Source organism: Volvox carteri, assembly GCF_000143455.1.
Source record: "Volvox carteri f. nagariensis unplaced genomic scaffold VOLCAscaffold_10, whole genome shotgun sequence".
NCBI lineage: Eukaryota > Viridiplantae > Chlorophyta > Chlorophyceae > Chlamydomonadales > Volvocaceae > Volvox > Volvox carteri.
This window is the reverse complement of record NW_003307553.1, coordinates 1,560,659-1,581,921: the sequence shown is the minus strand read 5'-3', so window position 1 is coordinate 1,581,921 and position 21,263 is coordinate 1,560,659. Positions and strand designations below refer to the sequence as shown.

The 21,263-nt window shown below is 53.7% G+C and overlaps 3 protein-coding genes across 3 annotated transcripts in view; 1 reads left to right on the top strand and 2 right to left on the bottom strand.

Annotated features, from left to right (window-relative positions):
• Positions 1-880: 880 nt before the first annotated feature.
• Positions 881-8,792, bottom strand: VOLCADRAFT_120649 (uncharacterized protein; the record flags this gene model as incomplete). The annotated part of the gene is made up of 10 exons (XM_002948444.1): positions 881-925; positions 1,994-2,044; positions 2,515-2,835; positions 3,566-4,321; positions 4,953-5,192; positions 5,587-5,673; positions 6,155-6,521; positions 7,310-7,401; positions 7,748-7,828; positions 8,616-8,792. The coding sequence occupies 10 exons, from the start codon at positions 8,790-8,792 to the stop codon at positions 881-883; spliced, it is 2,217 nt and encodes a 738-aa protein (XP_002948490.1).
• Positions 8,793-9,185: 393 nt separating this feature from the next.
• On the top strand, positions 9,186-10,693 carry VOLCADRAFT_120647 (uncharacterized protein; the record flags this gene model as incomplete). The annotated part of the gene is made up of 5 exons (XM_002948573.1): positions 9,186-9,461; positions 9,606-9,653; positions 9,758-9,880; positions 10,158-10,241; positions 10,436-10,693. Exons 1-5 carry the CDS (start codon positions 9,231-9,233, stop codon positions 10,691-10,693), a joined length of 744 nt encoding a protein of 247 aa, XP_002948619.1. The 5' UTR covers positions 9,186-9,230.
• Positions 10,694-13,454: 2,761 nt separating this feature from the next.
• VOLCADRAFT_116887 (uncharacterized protein) overlaps positions 13,455-21,263 on the bottom strand; it is a gene marked incomplete at both ends in the record, with an annotated part of 13,054 nt that continues 5,245 nt past the window's right edge. Inside the window, 11 exons of the mRNA XM_002948443.1 lie at positions 13,455-13,478; positions 14,263-14,368; positions 14,775-14,880; positions 15,493-15,641; positions 16,222-16,621; positions 17,155-17,311; positions 17,908-18,404; positions 19,444-19,587; positions 19,636-19,774; positions 20,314-20,526; positions 20,841-21,122. Of these exons, the coding sequence (XP_002948489.1) occupies positions 13,455-13,478; positions 14,263-14,368; positions 14,775-14,880; positions 15,493-15,641; positions 16,222-16,621; positions 17,155-17,311; positions 17,908-18,404; positions 19,444-19,587; positions 19,636-19,774; positions 20,314-20,526; positions 20,841-21,122 (2,217 nt within the window). The remainder of the gene's footprint in view (positions 13,479-14,262; positions 14,369-14,774; positions 14,881-15,492; positions 15,642-16,221; positions 16,622-17,154; positions 17,312-17,907; positions 18,405-19,443; positions 19,588-19,635; positions 19,775-20,313; positions 20,527-20,840; positions 21,123-21,263) is intronic.

Here is a 21,263-nt window from a genome sequence, read left to right as displayed (position 1 = left end):
GGAGGTAATGGTGTGATGTGGGACGCGGAAGCGCGGCGTGCGTGAGTGAGTGATAGATCCCAGGGCTATAAGGACTTAAAGAGGCCAAGGCTAAGGAGGCATTCTTTGTGTTGCGTGTATGGGGGTTAGGCATCACGACCTACGCGGCACAGTGCTGCATGTGCGCGCATGTAAGAACATGCAGACGGGCCTTTCCTCTGCGTTTTATATTTTTGTTTGAGTGTGTAGTGTGTGTGGTTGTTACAGTGGGCTCCAGGCTCAGGAAGAGTATGTGCACATGTCTTCATGGCTCGTGCATTTCCCGTTTGTCTGTCTGTCTGTCTGTCTGTCTGTCTGTCTGCTTTCCTCTGTCACGATGTGAATTTGACGGAGAAGAGTTGTCTGCACCGCGGTGCCGGGGAAATCTTGATCCAGACCGGAGATGCTTCGAAGATGTATCATATACATATTGTTCTTGTGTATCAGATTCGCGAGACAGCGCCAGAACTAGTTTCTTTTAGACTTTGGGATGGTTGTAGATGTTATGGATGTGTGTAAATGCAAATTCTCATCGCGGGTGTACACCGATGCATTTCTTGTTTTGCTGGATAAGACGCTGGATTGGGCTGCAAGATATGGTGATATTTGCATGGCCATTTCCTAGGGCAGGCATTTATTAGGAAGTTTGGGTGTCGTGCCATTGCATAATGCAATAGGCGCTCCAGAAATCGTCTATGCCGTCGTGCTGCTCAGAATGTTTTGACTATCGTGGAAATGCGCTTTACCATTAGCTTAGAAAGCAGGTTGTGATGGCAGAATATGAATTTATGCGTGTATTTAGTTGTACTCCAAAATATCGGTTTGATTAATTACGTTGCGTATCTATCATGGCATCTTGACATTATTTTGAGTTGTGGAAGATGATTGCTACGGAATATAAAGGTTCCTGCACGGTGCACACCCACAAACTAGTTTCGGCAGGTTTCCGTTTCGGCAGGTTTCCGTTTCGGCCCGAACACTGCCTGCACCTTCAATTGATTGTAAATTTGAATCGTTGAAATCTATTTCGGTGAAACATACTATTATAAAAGATGAACACTGCAAATCATTATCAACGAACAATTACATGGTATACAAAATTCAACTGATAAACTCTTATACAGTGGGCAGCATGTCTCCAGAAAAGACGAACACCAGGCACCGGGCCGAAACACAGCGCAGGACCGTGCTCGCAGCTACGTCCGTCAACCTGTTTAGCATAAAACGTAACGAACGCACTAGACTCCTTGACCACACGGCAAAAACCAATATTCCCCCATCCTCCCCTTCCCATGAAATCTAGCCAGCGAATAGCTCCAGGGCCTTATCTCCTACTGCGAACACAACGCAAATACCAACAAATCCTACTAGCTACAGTCGACGCCCCGCATACCGCTGCTGCCGCCGCAGCTACTGCTAGTTCTGTATCTAATTTTCGCTTCCTGCAGGCCGTGTACTACACACGCCATAGGCAACACACAATTCCTGCAAGCCGTTTGCTATACGTGCCTCACCCAGCAACACTCGCTGCTGCTGCTGCTGCCCCTACTGCTGCTAATGCTACTGCCGTCTCATTACATCCATCCCATCGGCCCGCTGATTGTGATGATGGAGCCCCACGCCCCTCCCAGGTCTAACCCTAAACCCCCAGGTCTAACCCTAAACCCCCAGGTCTAACCCTAAACCCCCAGGTCTAACCCTAAACCCCCAGGTCTAACCCTAAACCCCCAGGTCTAACCCGCGTGTTATGATACCGAATGGGGAAGACGGGTGGTGGTGCCAGAGGCTGCCACGGCGAAACCAGTAACCACTACCCACCGGAAAGACCTCCCGTCACACCCTTACTATCGGACAGTTCGCGGTATTCTAGGACGCGGCTTCTATGGGAGAAATGGATAGAGGTGGATATCCATTGACGAGATGTCATGACGAGTCATCGTTATCGTCGTTGTCGTCATCATCAGGATGCACCCACCATCGTGAGGAACTTCCCGTCAATCGCCAATCCGCTGTTGCTTTTCCGGATCTACGACGCAACAGGAAGGGGAGGGAGGCGTTGGGTGCACAGCATTGGAAAATAGACAAGGAGGACGCGGCAAGTGCAGCAGAAACAGAAACACAATTGCGTTAAAAACGACGTTATACCGCAAAATACCAGCAACTCAAACGACAGGCGTCGATAAAAGCTTACGAAAGCCCAAAATCCCTTCCACTCCACACACACACACACACACACACACATCAGCGCGATGGTAAAAAATGTGATGAAATGTGATGAAATGTTAGTCTAAGGGTGCACGCAAGACTGCGCTACTGCTTTTACTACTGCTGCTGTTGCTGCCACGAGAGCTTCCCCCAGCTCTCCAATCCCACAGCCCCAGCTGTCCGTATGCCTGTAGCGCAACTGCCTCGACATTCCCGCTTCCCCGGAAAATGCACCACCAAAGCATACGACGCATATCCCATCCCGTAGCTTCATCCCTTCCTTTCACGCACCTTGCGCTCCAGCGCCTGCCGTACAACGTCGTGATCCCAAGGACTAGTATTGCTGTTGCCGCTGCTGGCCCCACCCGCATCCTTTGCCGTCGAATCTTCCACTGTTGCGGACAGGAACGACTTTGCACCCTGTTCGCCCTTCTTATCCTTCTTGGTTTTGTTCTTCTTGCCGCTGTTGCCCTCCTTGCCTTCATGCCCATGCTCGCGTCCGCTGTGATGGTGGTTGTGGTGGTTGTGTTGATGGTGGTTACGGTGTTGCTCTTCAGCGTGCAGCACAAGCTCCGCAATAACCTTTCGGAGCTTCACTCGACGCTCAGCTGACTGCAAATTGAGACGGAGGTGGAGGGGGACGAACGATGCGACGAAGATAGTGAAAGCCCGGACCAAGTGCCGCGAGGACCAGTCAAGCAAGCAGCCGTTCTAGAAATAAATAGTCACAGGTGTGCTTGCGAGCGTGTGTGTGTGCGTGCGTCTCGCGCGCTTTCATGGCACGGTCTAGGGGAGGGCCCCGCGACCCAAATGGACGAACAGACAAATGGACAAACAAACAGACAGAATTTTTCTAGTTTCTAGACAGCAGCGGTCAGCCCAGCAGCATCCCGGAAGTGTAGTGGTCACGTGGCACCGAAATCAGAGCACCAGGCCGTGTGGAACGCACGGGGGCCATCCACGCTGTCTGCCGGGAAAAGGAGGACTCAAAAAGCCGCACCCGAATAGCGCCACCCGGTGGAAATCTCTTACGACAAAAATGATGACTTCTTACGTAATTGAGGAGAAGCTTAAGAAATATCTTTGCCCGCACCTTCTCCCTCCAGTGGTTCGCCTTACCTTCCTCCCTCCCAACTAACGATTATCGCCTGATGACAGAGACTTTAGCCAAACGCAATAACGGCTGAAACGACCATAAGGCCCTCCCTGCCTCCGATTAAAACCCTCATTTTTTAAATTTGAACTGTTCAAAAGAAAATGGCTTCACTGGGTTGGTAACTTCACTCGGCGGCGTCGATGTTGTCAAACATTGTTTCGTTTTCATCTCTTTCTCATCACTGACCTTCTTAAGCACCATTCGCGCCAGCTTGAGCCACTTGGGTTTCGGGGCGTCCGCAGTGGTAGGAGTGGAGGCGGCAGTAGCCGCAGCTCCCCCTGCCGCCAGTGACTCCTGTGCTGCCTTCTCCTTGTCTTCCTGCTGCTGCCGCCGTGGCTGCGGGAGCTCCAAAACCGGCACCGCGGTCGTTGCGCCGGCGTCCATGTTACCTACCTTTCGCTTTTTCGCTTTCCTAGAAGCGGTAGTGCCATCCTGCTCCGCCGTCTCCTGCACCTGCTGCCCCTCTGAGACAACCTTTTCCGCCTGCTCCTGCTCCCCCTGATGTCGCCTCTCCTTCTTCTTCTTCGTCTTCTTCTCTCCCGCTTTGACAGCCCCTTTCTCAGTCGCTGCGGCGCTACCTTCTGCGGGACCCGCCGCCTCAGCCGTGTCTTCCTCCTGCCCTTTCTTTTCCTTCTTTTTCTTCTTCTCTCTCTTCCTTCTCCTCCTTTCCTCGCCCTCCTCTTCCTCCTCGACATCCTTTTCGCGCCCCGAATTTCCGGCTTCGTTCGCCGTGCCCTGCTTCCGGACCTGTCGCTGCTCCTCCTCCTCCTCCTCCTCGTCCTTGCCGCCGCGGCCGCCGCCGCCCTCCTCTTCGTCATCGCCATCTTCGCCGTCATCGCCCTCCTCCCCAAAGGTCTTCTTCGTACCCGCCCACTTTGTCCCCCCCACCTTGACTTCCCCCTTTCCGAGGCCCCTCCGCCCAACGCGCTGAAAGTCATGTACCTGCGGATGCGGTACGGCACCACAAAGAAACCCATCCCAAGGTATGCGAAACGGAACAACAGCAAGAAACAATAACAGTAAGAATAATACAAACACTACTGTCCCCTATTTATTTTTTCTGTATTCACAAGACAAATAGCCCGATGGCCACAGACATGGAAAACAAACGTGCTGATGAATATATAAAATTTATGATTCGCCTAGTAAAACATCATGTCTTGATGTTAGAAAGCTCCCAGCTGGGCTAGAGCCAGGCGGGAGGGGATTTTCAAACAGGCAGAAGAAAAGGGTACAAGAGGAAAGGGGACTTCTCCGCGTGATGATAATTCAGACGCAGGATGCATGGAACGGGCCCATGTACTGCACCACACGCACGCACCGTAATGAGTAATAATAATAAACATAAAAGGAACAAAGGAGAGATGTGACAGCTACGACACCAGCGGGAGAATTCCGTACATGCCTGCCGTACCTCTAAAAAAACCGACCCCTAAAATACGGTTGCCGCGCAACACAAATACGTTTGCCTTTGCCGTTTTTCGCGCACACCCACCCACCCATCCACACACACCCAATCCGCCACGGCAATCGCGTCTCGACTCAGCGCTATCTGGGTTCTGGTCCACCTTACCCGCTTGTAAAGTGCAGCCTGGTCGTCCTCGTTGAAGCCCCGCCGCTGCCCGGCCGCTACCGCGGCTGTGCCCCCCAGCGACACCCGCCCTGCCGCCTCATCCGCCGCCTGCCGCTCCGCAGCCTCCGTCAGGCGCTGGTCCCCAGCCGTCTCGTCCTCCAGGCTCTCCAGGAGCCCCGCACTTGAAAACATCTTAGCACCCCACCAGCCCGTGGCAGGCGTGGGCCTAAATGAAGCGAACTGGAGTACGAAAGGAAGGGATCGGAGTAAGGATTACATCAGAGTACACATATATTATAAAAACAACCAAAAAATTAACTTTGTATATAAAAAATATAACTTTGTAATCCTTGATTTTACATTATAACGTCATAAACATGTGAAGCGTAGAAGCAAAGCGCTATCTCCAAAAGCACAAGCGGCCAAGACGCGACTACAACGACAACAAGAACGATGCTGATGACTGGGCAGTTCCAACGGTAGTGCAGCGACAGACCGGAAGGCTGGGGGTGCGGACAACATCGTGAATGAGACAGGCCCCGGATGGGACGGGACTGTTGGGGAGGGGGGACTGCACAGCGACGACGCGTACACCGGCAAGGGGAAGCCCCCCGGCGCCTAGCTAGCTGCTCACCATCTTGAGCCGTGCCGCTACGGCCGCCTCGCTGCCCACCACCACCACTACTCGCTTGGGGGCAGGCTTAGCAGGGGCCGCCGAGTCCTGCCGTGTGTTGCATGAGCCAGGGATGGTAGGGTAGGGTAGAGTAGGTGGGTGCGATGCAGACTGGGGGTTGGGGCCGCCGTCAGCCATGCGGCTGCGTTGGGGAGTTGGAGAATCGGCAGACGTAGCGATATGCTATCGCATAAATGGTAGCCAGTTTACATGCTTGGCATATCCTACCAGCTAGTTCATTAGCCCAGCGGTTTGTTAGTTAACCCAGCAGTCCGTTAGGCAGTTGAGAAAAATGGGTCAGTTTGTGAAGCTGCTGCTATTGGGAACAAAGACAGGACCGGTGCAGGGAGGATGACTGGAAGGGTGCTGATCAAAGTAGCAGCTGGAGCCATATACTTGGCAAATGGGCTACCCGCCCTTCTTCCCTCTCCCTCAATCACTTAATTCCCAGGACTGCACTCATGTTCGGGTTCGAGTCCCATGACCCAGATTCGTTTTCTGCTTTTCCTTCATTCCCGCTACAGCTTACCGGCATGTCATTCACGCCTTCTTCACCACTGCCGCCCGCATCCGTCGGCTCCTTCTTTTCCTTTGCCTTCTTCTTCATCTTCTTCACCTTTCCATTTGCCGCCTTGTCCCTCTTCGTCTGCCTCTCCCCCGCCCCCTTGTCCTTCCCCTGGGATACGCCCCTCCCTCGGCGACCGCGGGTGCTGGGCCCATCGCTGTCAGTATCCTCCCCGCTACTGCTGCTGTTACTGCTGTCATCGCCATCGAATGCTGGTGGCAGCGCCGTCGCGACAGGCAGTGGCGGCAAGCCCAACTTGGCCCGAGCCCGATTCGCCTCTTCTTGCTCCTGAGCGCGAATGCGGGCCATCTTACCCGCGCGACCCCCCCACCTGCGGCGGAATGCAGCCCCGCATCATCAGCCGACGAGGCGGAAAGAGCTCAGAAGGACGCAACCCGGGGTACGTAAGGATCCTGTTGGGGTAACCTTTGGTTCCCATCCCCGTTACCCAAAGAATCCACGACAAGCGAGAGGATCCGAGAGTCAAGGCATCATCCCTAAGCAAAAATCTAGGTCACGGCAAATTGCCGCCAAGTATTACTAATCGACACGGGGATGAAAAATCAACCGTTGCCAGACACGAGTGGCTTGGAATCCTATCCAATAGCAGCCCTGGCGGCACTGCCGACCGCGACGCTGAATCCGGGGGCTCTACTGCCTACCCCCCCATCCATCCAGACATCCATCCGTCCACCCGTAAGCCTCGCGGCAGTGCGCATTGTGCACCAGATCCGCCACTTACCCGCCCTTCACCCGTCCCCGCTTCCATACCCCCGTTCATATAAACAGCGTTCTGCGGCAATGCATAGGTGTGCCGTTTGCTTCCTTTCTTGTTAACCCGCGGCCTGATTAGGTGGTTGCTTACCGTTGTAGCTTAAACACTCAGCTAACTTACAACGGAAAGGAGGCATTACCTGTCACGCGCGCGCTTCGTGGGTCCAAAATGTACACGAGGTTTAAGCCTATGCCAAAACGTGGCCTATTTATTTGTCTAGGCCGTCCGCGCCCTTCGCACTTCCCCCACGCCTTAGGCCTTCGGCCAAATTCCCGCTTTAGCTTAACTTTGCAGTCGCCGGAGAGAACATGCTGACACAAAGCCACGGGCTATCCCCACCTCACCTTCCCCAAGGATCCTTCGCTAGCTCCGCCGCGATGCGAAGCTCCGCTTCACTAGCGGTAGCCAGTGTGCCGTCACGATTGACGGTTAGCGACTGTACGGCACCTGCGGCAGTTGCACCCGTTGTGGTCGTCTGAGGTATCGCCTTCCGTGCGCGTTTGCTGCTTCGCCGAGCAGCGTCGGCATCGCTGTCGCTGCTACTGCTATCACTGTCGCTGCTACTGCTGCCACTGGTTTCCTGTAGGGAGATAGAAATTTACATGACCAGAGAAAAGCACGGCAGCAGTTAATGCTCAGCTTGTAAAAATTGGCACATTCTTTGTTTTTCCTAGGTAATTGTTTCCGTACGACCCAAATCCAACATCGCCAAGAGCTTCCCCACATCATCACCACGTACAGAGGCATCGATGTGTACTAAGATTCTGAAATTCACCACGTACATGGTTAATGTTTTGAATGGCAGAGTTGTATGCGTCCTCCCAGTACTTCTGCTCCCAATTCCAGGCCCCGTTTGCGCCAACCTGCGGCCGTTGGAAACAGCTGGCATTTGGGTCATTATGTGAAGTTGATGTTTTCCTGCTTTTTATATCTGCAAAACACGAGGCGTGTGACTGGAATTTGGGTCATCATGGTACTGATCATGGCACTGATCATGGCTGTGGGAAAGCCTGTGAGTGCATGAGGATGCGTAGATACGTGCCGGATGATGACCGTCGCCAGACGCCATAGAGTGAGCGGGAAAGGAAGGAGGGAGCTACGACGTGGTGTTGGCATCGCAACACAAACAGAAAATAAAGATAAATCCTAGCATCAAGGGCGCCGACCGTTATCCCTGGAAACGGACTGCGGATGGAGAGGTGATCTATAAATCCTAAAAGCTGCCTTGTCAATAACTGACTATATTTCTGGTTTGGACGTGCAGAGATAAGGGGTGCGATGTTGAAAGGTTGAGATGGGGGAGGACTTTGTCAAGGTGCATACTATCGCATGCTTCCGTTGCCCGAGTAACGTGCAAGACAGCGCTCCCGAGCGTCAGGGACAATTTTCACTATAGCAAGTTTAGAGGGGGGAGGCCGAGGAGAGAGGAACGTGACAAGCTAGAGCAGCGCTTAGCGAGACAGCTTCCAAGGGTTCAATTTGTGGATGTGGCCGTCGACTAAGGGACCTCACGGCGAAGGTATGAGCTATGGGAAAGATAACAGCATGCATACCAACTTTGCTTGACTGAGATGGCGATCAAGGTCGTGCAATAACGACGGTGAAGGCCTTGGCGGCGGCCAACAAACGGGACGGCGGCATGCAACGTACCCCCAGAGTGTCCTCCTTCTTTTTCACTTCAATTGCATCCTTCATTCCATGCTTCTCCTTGCCAAGTCCCTGTCCTTTGCTCCAGCCCATGCGTTCCATGAGCCGTTGTCCAAGGCCGCCATAAGCTGTGGCTTTATGGACACCTAAACCCGCCACATATCCTGGCGGAAGTTTCATTTTCAGACACCAAGGCAAGCAAGACAAGCCACCGTCAAGCACCACTGACAAAATTACAAATTTCTGACGCTGCGCTAAATTCAATAGTAGTCTTTTTATGTACACGGTAACTCATAAACAAATTCAAGCTACAATACATTACAGTTGGAAAATTGTGCGTGGAGAGAACTATAAATATAGGAATAACGACCACGAGGTGCGCATCATCTGTCGCTGGGCTCTATATATCGCGATAGGACAGAATGTCGTCGTTTACAACGGCGGGTTTTACTGCACACTGGGAACACATCGCAACTATGGCCAGATGGAGGGGTTCACGTACAACTGGCTGGAGGGGCGGAAACAAAGGAAACCTCCACACAAATTTTCACAGTTATCTACTCGCTTTCTTTACAGTGAGGGTATCTGTGGGCACTAGCATAGTTGAAGTGATCAGTAATGGCCTCTTTCTTTTTGCAAAAATGCCATGGGTTCGGCTGCAAGACACGCCTACAGCAAGAGAAGCGGCGCCCTCTCCGACTTATTTGTGCGCTTTCACTCGAACGTTCTGGCGAATCAGCAGGCCGTAAGAACAAGCCTAGCGCACCAGCTGCAGCGGCATTGAGCGTAGTAGAAAGAGACCTGCTTGCCAATGAGGAGGTGCAAAATGCTTATGACGCCGGATACCAGGTGAACTTTGGTAACACTTGGATCTATTTTACGTGTAACTGTGAGAGTTTGGCGAGTTAGTGGCCTACCGTGGGCGGCGCTTGGCAATCTGGGGTCATTGCCCTGAACCGCCGTCGCTTGGATTATGCTCCTGTATATTTTCAGGCTGGATTAGCAGCGGCGCGCCAAACACAAAACGGCGAAGCTGACAAGGTAGGACGGACGACAAGGGCTTTCACTGTGTAAAGCCCCATCGCAGACTTGAAGTCCTTGCCGTTAGTAACATTCTCTTGAGGACATGCTTATTTGTGCCACAGAAGGAAGCACAAGTGCGACCACAGCACGACTCGTTGTTGAGGAGCATTGTCAAAGCTTTCTCTTGGCGCTTTTTCTCTACGGCAACAACGATTATCCTAACCATGACCTTCTTCAATGCAACGGTGAGTTATATGCCCCGATGAGGCCCTTCTTAGCGCGTCAAGGCGGAGCTACACGCTTGCGAACAGCTCGTCGGGACAGGAACAACGTCGCTTTCTAAACGGACTCTCCATAGCGCATAACGGAAAAGGCGATCTGTTGATACCTGCTGATTTCCAGCCCACGGCGTGCTTGGAAGACAAAGGGCTGCTCGCCTTTTCACAGCGCATCCACATATGGTCCACTCTACCTGCAGCTGTTGCTAAATTAATCCGATCCGCGTTATCTCACTCGTCGCAGCTCGATGAAGCCATGGAGATGGGTGCTGCGGAGTTCGTCTCCAAGTACATTTTGTACCTCATACATGAGCGGCTTTGGATCCTAGTAACGCTATTCTGAGCTAGCAGTTGAGCAATCCAGGAATAGCACGCCCTTTGTGCCCATGAGCTCTGGGAAATGGCGTCCCGCACACTCCAAGCAGCAGCGCCGGTCAGCCCAATTCACATTTTCCTGCGATGTGCGACAGCGGCGGAACGAGCGTTGCCGGAGTCGGCTGTGCCGTTGTCCGTTGTCTTCAGCGGCGGCATCGCCGTAGGATGGTTCAGGAGACGCGGGCGCCCAGGTTGCAGGGAGCGCTTATGAAGGTCGCGGACGCCATGATCTGGGCCCGGAAATCCGTCATGGTTTGCTGGACTCGGAACGCCATCCTCTTAACACGTGAACATGTGGAGGCCGTCGCAGTCCTTGCAATCGTGTTTCGCACGGCAGGGCGCGGGGAGACGGCGCGTCGGCCGGTCGGCAAACTATGTCCCGGTGAAGTGTTGCGGAGGGGGTAGGCTTTGCCGCGAGAGGTAGGGGGAGGAGGGGAAAGATAGGGGAGAAATTCACCGTTTGGCGCATGGCAGGCGAGTTTATTCGGCAGGTCGACCAGCTGATAGCGGGGCAACGACCTGCGTGTACACGCCGTTCTTGAGTGGTGGTCGCAGTCATTGCCATCGTCGTTAGTGCATCGTCGTTACATGGTGTCGAGATAGAGCAGTAAACCTGTGGCAAGAAGAAATTTTAAGTAAGTGTACGTCTTGCTGTTGGGTGAGGTATGCGCTATTTGTAAACTTGCTGGTGTTGGTGCGAAGCACGACCATATCGTAATTGAAAGAAGTCGAGTCGCGCTGGTGTTGATGCGAGCTTTGGAGAGGCCAAAAAATCGCGTATATGATGGCGGGAGGCTTGCGGATCCGTTTTATGCCCACACGCGGCTGGTGGAAGGCCAGGCTGAGCCGTAGTTTTTGCAGGGCCGAGTTGTTGTTCATTTTGGATGGAGGAGAGTTTTGAGAGGCCGAAATTCCGACTGTCCGTGTGGGGTTTTAATGGTTTTGTTTTTGCATGTCTGCAGACGGCTGTGATGGACCTGAAGCTCTCTGTTGAAGCGGTGCACTGCTAGCGCGCAGTTGCGGGGGAGCTGCTTCATCATCAGGCGGGAGTGACTATGTGAGACGCTGGGTGGCCCGTAAGAGCTTTCGTTCTCATATCGTCAATGCATTTGATCGATACCTCGGGCATTAGGAGGCCAATGGACGTGGCGTAGCATATCGAGATGTATGGCTGGATCGTTTTTTCTGGTGGACGAAGGATTGGCATGGTGTAGTCGTACTAAAGGGGCTGTGGCCGCGGCCGTGGTGATGAGCTGTTTTGAAATTTGGCGGGAAATGCTCAGGCGGGCAGCAAAGAGGAGCGCGGTCTTCATGCATGTGGTGACGATTTGGGTCACTCCAGGGGGGTTGAGAGACGGTTGACTATATTAACCTGATTGACCAGAACAAGATGTGGACCAGAACAACATGACGTAGACAGATGACCGTGGGGGCCCTTTGTTGATTCAAGGCACGGGTCTGAGTCGGTGCGGCGTAAGGAAGTCTACGCTGTGCTTGCCGACAGCAAGCTAGCGTTCACACAAAGTCTGTTGGTGTTCGTGTTTGGTGAAAATTGGTTGGTACGACGGAGAAGAGACTTGAGGCTCGACTTCTTTGGGTGGAGCCTTCGCTGTCGGGCGTGTGTGTTATTATATCGGGCTTTTATTGTTGTGCAGAGCTTTTCTAGGGATACGCTGCTGAGGTTATTGAAAATACTGACTCGTCGTGGACTCGGCCTCGCAACGAACGAGAAAAGAAGGGGAAGGGTTAGGGTTAGACATTAGGCGCAGTAGTAGCTTCATGTTTTATGAGGTGCTTTGTGGTGGTGAGCTGTTGGCCGCATCCCGGCGTGCGACAGCGAGAGAACAGGCGAGCGGCGAGACTTGCGGTTGCCATGTGCTCATGCTTCTATATATAGTGTCGCTGCTTGGGCATGTTCGATAGCTCGTTTGTGATGATGTTTTTGGTGAATGATCGTTTTCGTTGGTGTTTGGGCCACCTGGTTATACGATTGTCATTATAAATGCAGTTGTGTCGCATCTTCTTCATCGCGCGCAAGTCTTGGGCTTTTGATGGGTCGTAGCCCGGACCCATCCGTGCATTTGATGAGTGGGGACACAGCAGCCCTGCCATCGCGCCTCACGACATTTATTTTCTGACATTTATCTTCGTTGACTTGGCGGCGATTTGTCAACGTGTGTAATGTTTCTGCTGCTGCGACTGTGCTCCGGCGACAACATATTACATGCAATGTTCAAATGTTATCTGATCAGCTTTTGCGTTACTCACTCTGCCTGGGCGCCTGAGCAGGCTCTTGGTTGGAATTAACATAAGTTTCATCACAGGCATTATAATATACGTGCTGGACTGTTTGCATAGTTGCTCCTTAAGCAATCCCGGGCGGGAGCACCAAACGGCCTTCCGACAGTCTGACTGCCACATTACAACTGGTATTAACAATATGGATGGAGGCTCTGCGAATGAAAAACTAAAACTCAAAAATGGCAAGGTTTTATGGGTTTTGCGGGGTTTTCCAACGATTTAAAGTAAAAACATGTGATTCCCCCTTCAATAGTGAGCAAATATTCGAGTCAGTTTATGCAAAAAGCATGAAAAGCATCCTTTTGAAATACGGTATCCATGGATGCTCGTTATTCGCGATGTCTCAAAGATTTGCTGTACTTTTGAGAGCTGTGAATGGGCAGGGGTGTCTAGCTGGGTGCGAACAAATCCACCATGTCAACGAGTTGGAAGCGTTTGGTGGTTGATGGTTGATCATCGGGTGGGTCGTGAAGACGTCGTACTACGCTGCATGCGGTGCTGGACGTTGACAGCATCAGGCACAGCTGCTGTAGCTATACCAGTACCAACTGTTGATGCAACAACGAATGGGCGATGGTGAGACGGCCGTTTCAAGTTATTCAATCCCCCAATCCCAAGAAGACCCAAGCCATGTGCCCTGGGAGGTTTCCGTATTTTTACTTCGCAAGCTTGCCTACGGATAGCATCGTTACCGTATCATGTTCGAAAAGCGCAAAGCCGAGAGGGAGCCAATCCTTAAGGTGCCCATTTGCGTGTTGTTTTTATTTCTTGATCGGGGTAAGTGTGTCTATCCTTCCAGTGACAGTGACCCGGGGGATTAAGGGGGCGAAGCGGAAAAGAACCAGGCGGGCATCGCTCGACCGTTTTAGGTCAGGATCAGGACAAAAGACTGGGAGCACAGGTCGGAAATATCAAAGTTAGGTGGAAATGGAAGGGGGAAGTAACTACAATTTGTAAACAGTGCCGAAAATGAAAATAGGAAAGCTGTCACAAGTACGACAATAATAATCGCCACGCAGTTGCTCTTTGCTATTGCTCTTTCAAGCACAGCATGACCACAGCATAGCCTCGCGAACGGATTTCCACACCATCGCGGCGCTAAAAAAAGATCACCTGCATATGCAAAATCGTATCATCAAGCACATGCTCTCACCATTCTGTCATCACCCTGCCTGAGTTCTCAACGGAACATTACCGCCTTACCTTCCCTTCCCTCCTGATGGCTAACCATGTGAACAATTCGCGCCAAGCATTCAAGTGTGTCAAGACAAGACGCGCAATCTTTTAAAAGCCCAACTCGGGCATGCAGATTACAGGGCTATAACATTCGACCGCGCGAAGATCGACATGGTCGAAACAAAAGCTAACTAGAGCGCAACATAACGACATTAGCTCCTAAACCTACGAATCCCGGGGCCCCATCGTAGTCATTTTAATGTCATGCAACTGCGACAACCTCCCTCACCGCAACCGAACTACCCTTTCCTCCCGTGGCTAACCGTTTCTAACCGAACTCCGGCAACCGCAACCGCTAGGCCAGCTCCTTGTTGTTGTTGCTGCTGCTGCTGCTGTTGTTGTTGTTGTTGTTGTTGTTGTTGTTGTTGTTGCTGCTGCTGCTGCTTGAGAGCCGCTGCGGTGGGCTTCATGGCGCCCCTGGAGCGCTCCTTTTGCACCTGCAGTGAGCCTGCGTCGACACCGTGTACGGCACCGTTGGCGTCCGGTAATGTGCCCAACCAACGCCACAAGTCCCCGGGACCGCGACGGCCGAGGATTACATCTCTGTGGAGGGAGGCGCCGACATGGGAGACACGGGAGACGTTATGGCCGGGTGGTCGGATGGAAAATGGCCGAGACGTCATGGAAAATGGACCAAATCCACTACAGGGACCAGCAGAGTTTGAAACCAATTGACTGCTACAGTGCATTCCTAATAACGACACAATTATTGGAATCATAATCATAATCGATGATATTTGCAAACTTTTTAATATTTCATTCATTGTTATCAAATGGCAGAATTAAGCTTGATTGGGGTCACGCTGGGCAACTGACTGGCTCGTAAGCTATTTATTTATCCAGGAGGAAGGTCAAAATCAAACTCAGAAAGCTTCATTTATATCAAAAGGGCCAGATGCATTTTAATACCGTCAGCTTCAGCACTGTTTAGCGCCGCATATGCCTGTACCTGTAGCCCTCGAGCAGTGGAGCTACGTACTGTGGCTGCTCGTCCACCAGTTCTATCCGTACGGTACGGTAGCCAGCTTTTATCAGGTCGCGCACGTAGAAAGCGCCTGTTGAGAACACCGTAAAATTCCAGACACGCAAAGGTCACATGTTCTTGTCAGAAGGGAACATTGGGAACATCAAGGCGGCACGCATGTAAAGGATCAATCAGTACATGGATTAATTCAGTAAGCTATCCCCAAATGTCATATCGTGCAGGTTTGCATGTACGGGGAACGCACCCATGGCCATGTATAACACACACACACATATCGCGCAGTATTAATTTCACTGCTATTCAGGACGGTGCCACTGCTACCTAGCCTTGCATAGCTACGCGCGCAACGGCGCATCCGGGCTTTACAGAGGGGTTAAGGTAACCTTCGATTTCTCCCCGGGAAGTAAACGACATGCCGTACATGCGTAGCGACATGCCGTACATTGGAATGCCGTACATTGGAAGAAACAAAACGTCTAAAACATGCGCAAGAAATAGAAAATACGCAAGAAAACACCGCAGGCCGTGGGCCGGCTATTTGTCTGTGCCTGTTTTGCAGCTCCCACGTGGTTTACGGGGCTGACTCGAACACACATGTGTGGCCGACGACGGGAGATCCCGCCCCGCCCCGCCCCAATACCCCACACTCCACACAACACAACCACATACCACCCCCTCGTACCCGACTGCGCCTTGGCGTTGAACACCGTGTTCCTGCACCCCATATCCGCGAGCACCAAATGGTCCGCGCCGCCGTTGTCTCGGAGGTGCAGCCGGTGGCTCTCGCAGGGGTGACCGCAGTCCTTGTAGCTGTTGCCGCTGGACAGGAACCTGATGGCAAGAGGGCGGCCAACCGGCAGGGAGGAGGGCCCGTCGCGAAAACAGGAACACATGGGAAAATGGTTGGTGCCGTGAAACACTAGCCGAAAAAAAAAACAGTAAGGAATGGCATCAGCCGCTAAAGATGTTGTGGCGACCAGGCATGGCAGTCCAGTTATTAAATTTTTTTCATTTTTTATTATATAATTAAATTATATAACACACATAAAATATGTATAATATTACATAAGGGACGAATGCAGCACAGTGCTGCAGGCAATATTATATAATATACTACATATACATCATAAAGATAATACGCATATACATAATATACATACATACAAATAATATATTATATTATTGCGTTATATATTACGCATTAATAATCAGATAGGCGAAACGCCAGACGCGGAGGATGGGGGACGGGGACTCTCTGGAGGGCTTACCTAGGTTCGCGATCCAGTTTCCCCCCGCTAGGGCGGGCGACGACCCAGCCCACGTAAAACCCAGAAGAAGGCAATCCACACACACACACACACACACACACACACACACACACACTCTACCGCTACCACATCATCAGCACCACCTGCAAAAGACGCAGTGCTCCGTGTGGAATATGGGCAGGTGCTGGTGCAGGATGGCTTCCAATTGCGCCCGCCGCGGACCCAGACCGGCAGCCAGCGCCGCCAGCTGACCCGCGTGGAGGTCGTGGGTGGGAGCCAGACGACTAAGCCCGCGCCAGACCGCTGCGCTGCCGCCATGGCCGATTTCGCTGCCGGGACTGTCGCTGCTAGTTCCAGTTCCAGTTCCAGAAGCGGGGGCGGCGGCAGTGGCGGCACTGGCGGCAGTGGCGGCGGCAGTGGCGGCAGTGGCGGCGGCTCCGCCACCACGGAGCAGAAGGGACGTAGAGAGGACATTGGCCGCGTTGAGACTGAAGTCACCCTCCAGTGCGGGAATGGGGTACGGCACGTCCGGTACGACAGCGCCTGTGCGTAATGCACACACGACGGCGAAAAATGGGGGAGACGTTTGGATGGCACAAGGGGACAAAACGCAGGAGAAGAGTGCGGAAGGTGAAGAGGTTTTTGCATCTACATCGGGGGCGGCCGGGAGCCGTACACATACATAATTGGTACGCATATTCCAGTGGGCGTGGGACGAAAGCCAACGAAAGTGTGGGTTTTTTCATGAGCTGAGCCGCTTGCTCTGACGGACGAGCAGCTTGCTCTGACAGGGGTAGGCCCTGGCGGAGGCGACGTGTCCCCAATCCACCTTATTGCCCTGAAAACCCACACGGCAGCCCCCCAACGCCCCCCAACGCCTGGCAGCAGCTTCAATTGCGTGTGGTTCGTCCTTCCCCCAACGCCCCAACCCCCCAGTCACAGACATGTTCTCCGTTCTACTCGCCCTACACGCAGCTGCTCCTCTCCCCATGCTCCCCATGTTCCCCAATTCCATCTCCCTCCCCCTTCGGGGGCCGATGGGGGTGGGGTGGGGGGGAAATGGAAGGCGGGCTCACCGGGACCGCCCAGCAGTTGCAGCTGGTGCAGCATACCGGCGCTGCGGACCAGCAGGGCGTCGGCGCCCAGTCGCAGGTAGAAGAGCCACAGCCGCTGCTCATCGGGCTTGAGCACGCGAGGCGTCGCCACCACTACCCTTCGGCCCGAGGCACGAACCTGCAGTGCACACCCGGAGGTGTGTACGTACGTACATACATACATACGTTTATAGGCAGGCGGCTGGCAGAGGTTAAGGCCTGACTTCTGCTCCCGGCCGACCCGGGTTCAAATCCGCCTGCCGGCTCCTCGGGTGTTTGAGGAGTCATGAAATGGGAGAGGGCCCCCCATCTTGTGGACGGTGTAGAACGTGATAAAATCAACTTGCGAGCTGACCAGGAACTAAGTTGATGCGCCGTTGATCCGCTAGATTTGGTTGGATGGTGGTGGTGAGTTGCCAAACCCAACGAATACATTCTGAAGTCGGATGGGGTGACGGATTAGGGTGCCCCTCTAGCAGGGGAGAGCAGGGACTGCCCGGGAAAGGGGGCCGCTGGTGAAGCTATACCACCCTGTAACAACATACGTACATACGCGTGTGCAATCTCTCTCTATGTCTACCTCTTTCTACCTACACCGACATACATAGATACATATATCCAAAGTTCATGGTCATTTCGTGTGTCCCGCGGGACATGCGGGATGCGCTCAAGCCGCATGTGTATGTACGTATGTATGTATGCACGCGCTGGTATACCCTGCCACACCCTGCTCACCGCCGCAACCGCCTCCTTAAGACCTTGCACCTCCAGGAAGTCCACCACCACCTCACGAAGCCACTGCACCTGCAACGCCGCGTCAACTTGCTCGCGAGTACGACACAACACGCGGATGCACACGTCAGGTGCGCCGCCGCGGGAACCGGCGGCGGCGGCGGCGCCGCCGCCGCTAGCCGTCCAGGAGACGTCATCGTTGCCGTTGTCGTACCCTTCCTCAACACCGGCATCCGCTGCCGCCGCCGCCGCCGTCGCTGCTGCTGTTACGGTTCTTTTTGTTGTTGTTGTTGCTGCTGCAGTTGCCGAACACGATAGGTCTGACAGGAGCCGTAGCACTTGTGGTGGCGGGGCCGCCGCCCTGGCTGTAGCCAGCATGTCCGGCAGTACGGGTGCCTCGGCGAGGCCATCGGCGCGCGGGTGTTGACGTCGCGCCGCCAGCAGCGCCTCAACAGCCTGCCGCCGGACGGACTTGATCTCGGAGGCGGGCATGAACAAACCTGCGGTTTGACGGCGGCTCAGCGAGGGCGGGCGGAACAACAAAAAGGAAACAAGAATTATAAGCAACAAATCTCATTTTTTTGCTACAAAAAATTGGTAATGATGACTTACAGGTGGGCAGGGGAAGAAAAGCAAGAACTAAGCTGCAACTAACTTAACAGCAATATAACGGATAACAGTGACAGCTGATAACAATAGAAGTCGGCAAAAAAACGTTTTTTTTCCAATGGACCAGCAAGAGACATCGCCGTCAATGTCAACACGCACATCCATTCAAAACTCATGCGAAAAAGATGGCATGTGTCCATATGTCCATATGACTTGCTCGTGCTATCGCCCATAAAGGGGCCACATATCCTTTTCCATGCTGGCACATGCACTTTGGGCTTCTTTTTCCCTTCCCCAAAAGGAAAAGAAGGGGATTATGTTTAAACATTTATCACTTTTGATGCGTGTTTTCCGGAAGCTCGTGGTGCGTGCGGTATTTATTGTACCCCCGGCCTTTGCGCGCGACCGGTGTTGCTGCCCCGGCCGCGAGGCACATCCAGAGGGTCCTCCCCCCTTTCCCCCCCTTTCCCCCCCCCTTTGCGAGAGGGCAGAGGGTTTGGAGGGGGGGGGGGAGGCTGATATCTCGGCCCTGTCGATGTCCCCTGTCTCCCTGCCCCTCCCCTCCCCTCCCTGCCTGCAGCCGCGCTCCCTTTCCTCCACCTTCCCCTAAGAAGTAAACTTCCCCGGGAGGGAAAAAAGGGAAACACGTGCATATGGGCACGGGAAGGAGATGAAGAGGGGCAGAAAATGGGTGCCGTACATGACCCGTAGCAACGGTCAACTACGAGTCATGTGGGCGCGGGCCGGCTTTGGCTTTTGGATGGCTAAGATGCTTTTGGCAGCCCGTGCGGAAAAGATAAAAGTAAAGGAAGAACAGGAAAAAGATAGAAGATCTTTTTGTTAGAGATTTTGTTGGGTTCGAACGTGAACATGCACGTGTGGCGCGTGTTCGTATACCGTATACCGTACAATTCTGCACCTATGCCGTACCCGCCGCCAAACCTAAACCCGTCATGTCCACTCCGCCCGCCAGCGCCAACGTCGGCTCGCCTAGCTGCGGCCCTAAAGCACGCGCCACGTCATCCGCCGTCAACGGTCGATTGGCCGCCGCCACCAGCGGCAGCCGCGTCGCCGCTGTGACAGCCCGGCCGTCAGGATCGTACACCGTCAGCGTCAGCGGACCGCCGACGGCGCCGGCGACGGCCGCCGTCACCGGCAGGCGGCGCATGTTCGCGGCGGCGAGGCTGTCGTACGACGCGCGGAGGCGCGACTCCAGGGCGGGATCTTTCGTACGCCACATTAAATGCCCCGGAGAGATCCCCTGCGGACCGTTAGACCGTTACGGTTGATGACGTGGCGATAAGGACCAGTACGGGGGTACGGCCTCCTGGAACTTAGAGCAGGGCACATTAGCCCAGGTTGTGTCTCTGACCACAGGACTATCAGCACCAGGGGGCCCATCACACACACACCAGAATGGAATACACGCGGGGAAAGCCCTCACACGCACACACACACACATATATATACATATATATACACATATATACATATATATACACATATATACATATATATACACATATACACCAAAAAAGCAAGAACGTCATGCCCTCCCCTCTAAATTTTCCAAGTCTTTTCCTTTATGAAACAGTAGGAGGGGTTCCTGCCCTCCTCCAAACCCCTCGCGGAGGTTCGCGCAATGCAGTACGACACACGCTCCGGCCTTCCCTCTGCCACTCTCGCGCGCGGCCCTTCCACACAGCCCTCGCGCCCCTCAGCCTTGCCAGCCAGTGCTTAGCCCTCAGCCCTGTCCCAGCCAGACCTCCTCCTCCTCCTCGTCCTCCTCCTCGCCCTTACCTGCATCGCACCCCCCTGGATCTGGGGCCCTAGCACCACTGTGACTCTTGACCCAGGACCCACGGGTCGGTTGGAGCCCCAGTCGCTGCCACCGCCGGCGGCGGCGGGCCCGGCTCCCTTGGCATCGAGAATGTCGTACACGACGCCGCCGGGCTCGTCGTCCTCCGGACGTCCGCAGTCGAACGCCACGCCGTCGCCGCGTTTGAGTGGCGCCTACGGGGGGTGTTGAGATGTTGAGATTACCCCCCACAAAAGTCCGTTAGCATTTCTCTTATAGCTGTTTTTCTTCTGACTCTTCTTCATGCCGAAGTCACAGTCAATCGGTCAGTCAGTCGGTCAGTCAGCCAGTCGGTCTGTCAGTCGGTCAGTGTCCGTAGCTTCCCATAGGAGAAGGGTACGGCAATGCCGATTGTTGTTGTTGTTATTGTTGTTGGCCAGTCAGTCATGAGGCAAAGCAACAGGGAACAAAAAGAAATCCCAGGCGGTCCTAAAACCCTGGTAACCGAACCCATTACGTCATCACTCACCTGCAGCTCCAGAACCACTCTTCTGGGAGAAGGAACCGCCTCCACTCGACCCAGGTACACCCCCCGGTGCCGCGGCGCGCGGCCTCGTACCAACCGCTGATGTCGTACACCCTCCAGGAAGCCCGGCGTCAGTCCGCGATGGTCGCCGTCCTGTCCGCGAGCAAAGACCTGGCAGGCGGTCGGTTGGCAGTTGGTTGGCAGTTGGTTGTACGTTAGGTCACCGCTTGCAGCGGAGGGAGACAGGCTACGCATGCCATGGTTAGGTTCCTCAGCTAGGTTGGGCTGGGGGCACGTGACAAGATCCAAGGACTCCAAGGACTGTCGGGCGTGTACGGCACCATTCACGCAAGCAACCTCCCCCACGACATATTCGACTATCTCACCATCCGCCATATCCAGGGCACTAACCCCCCACCCCACCCC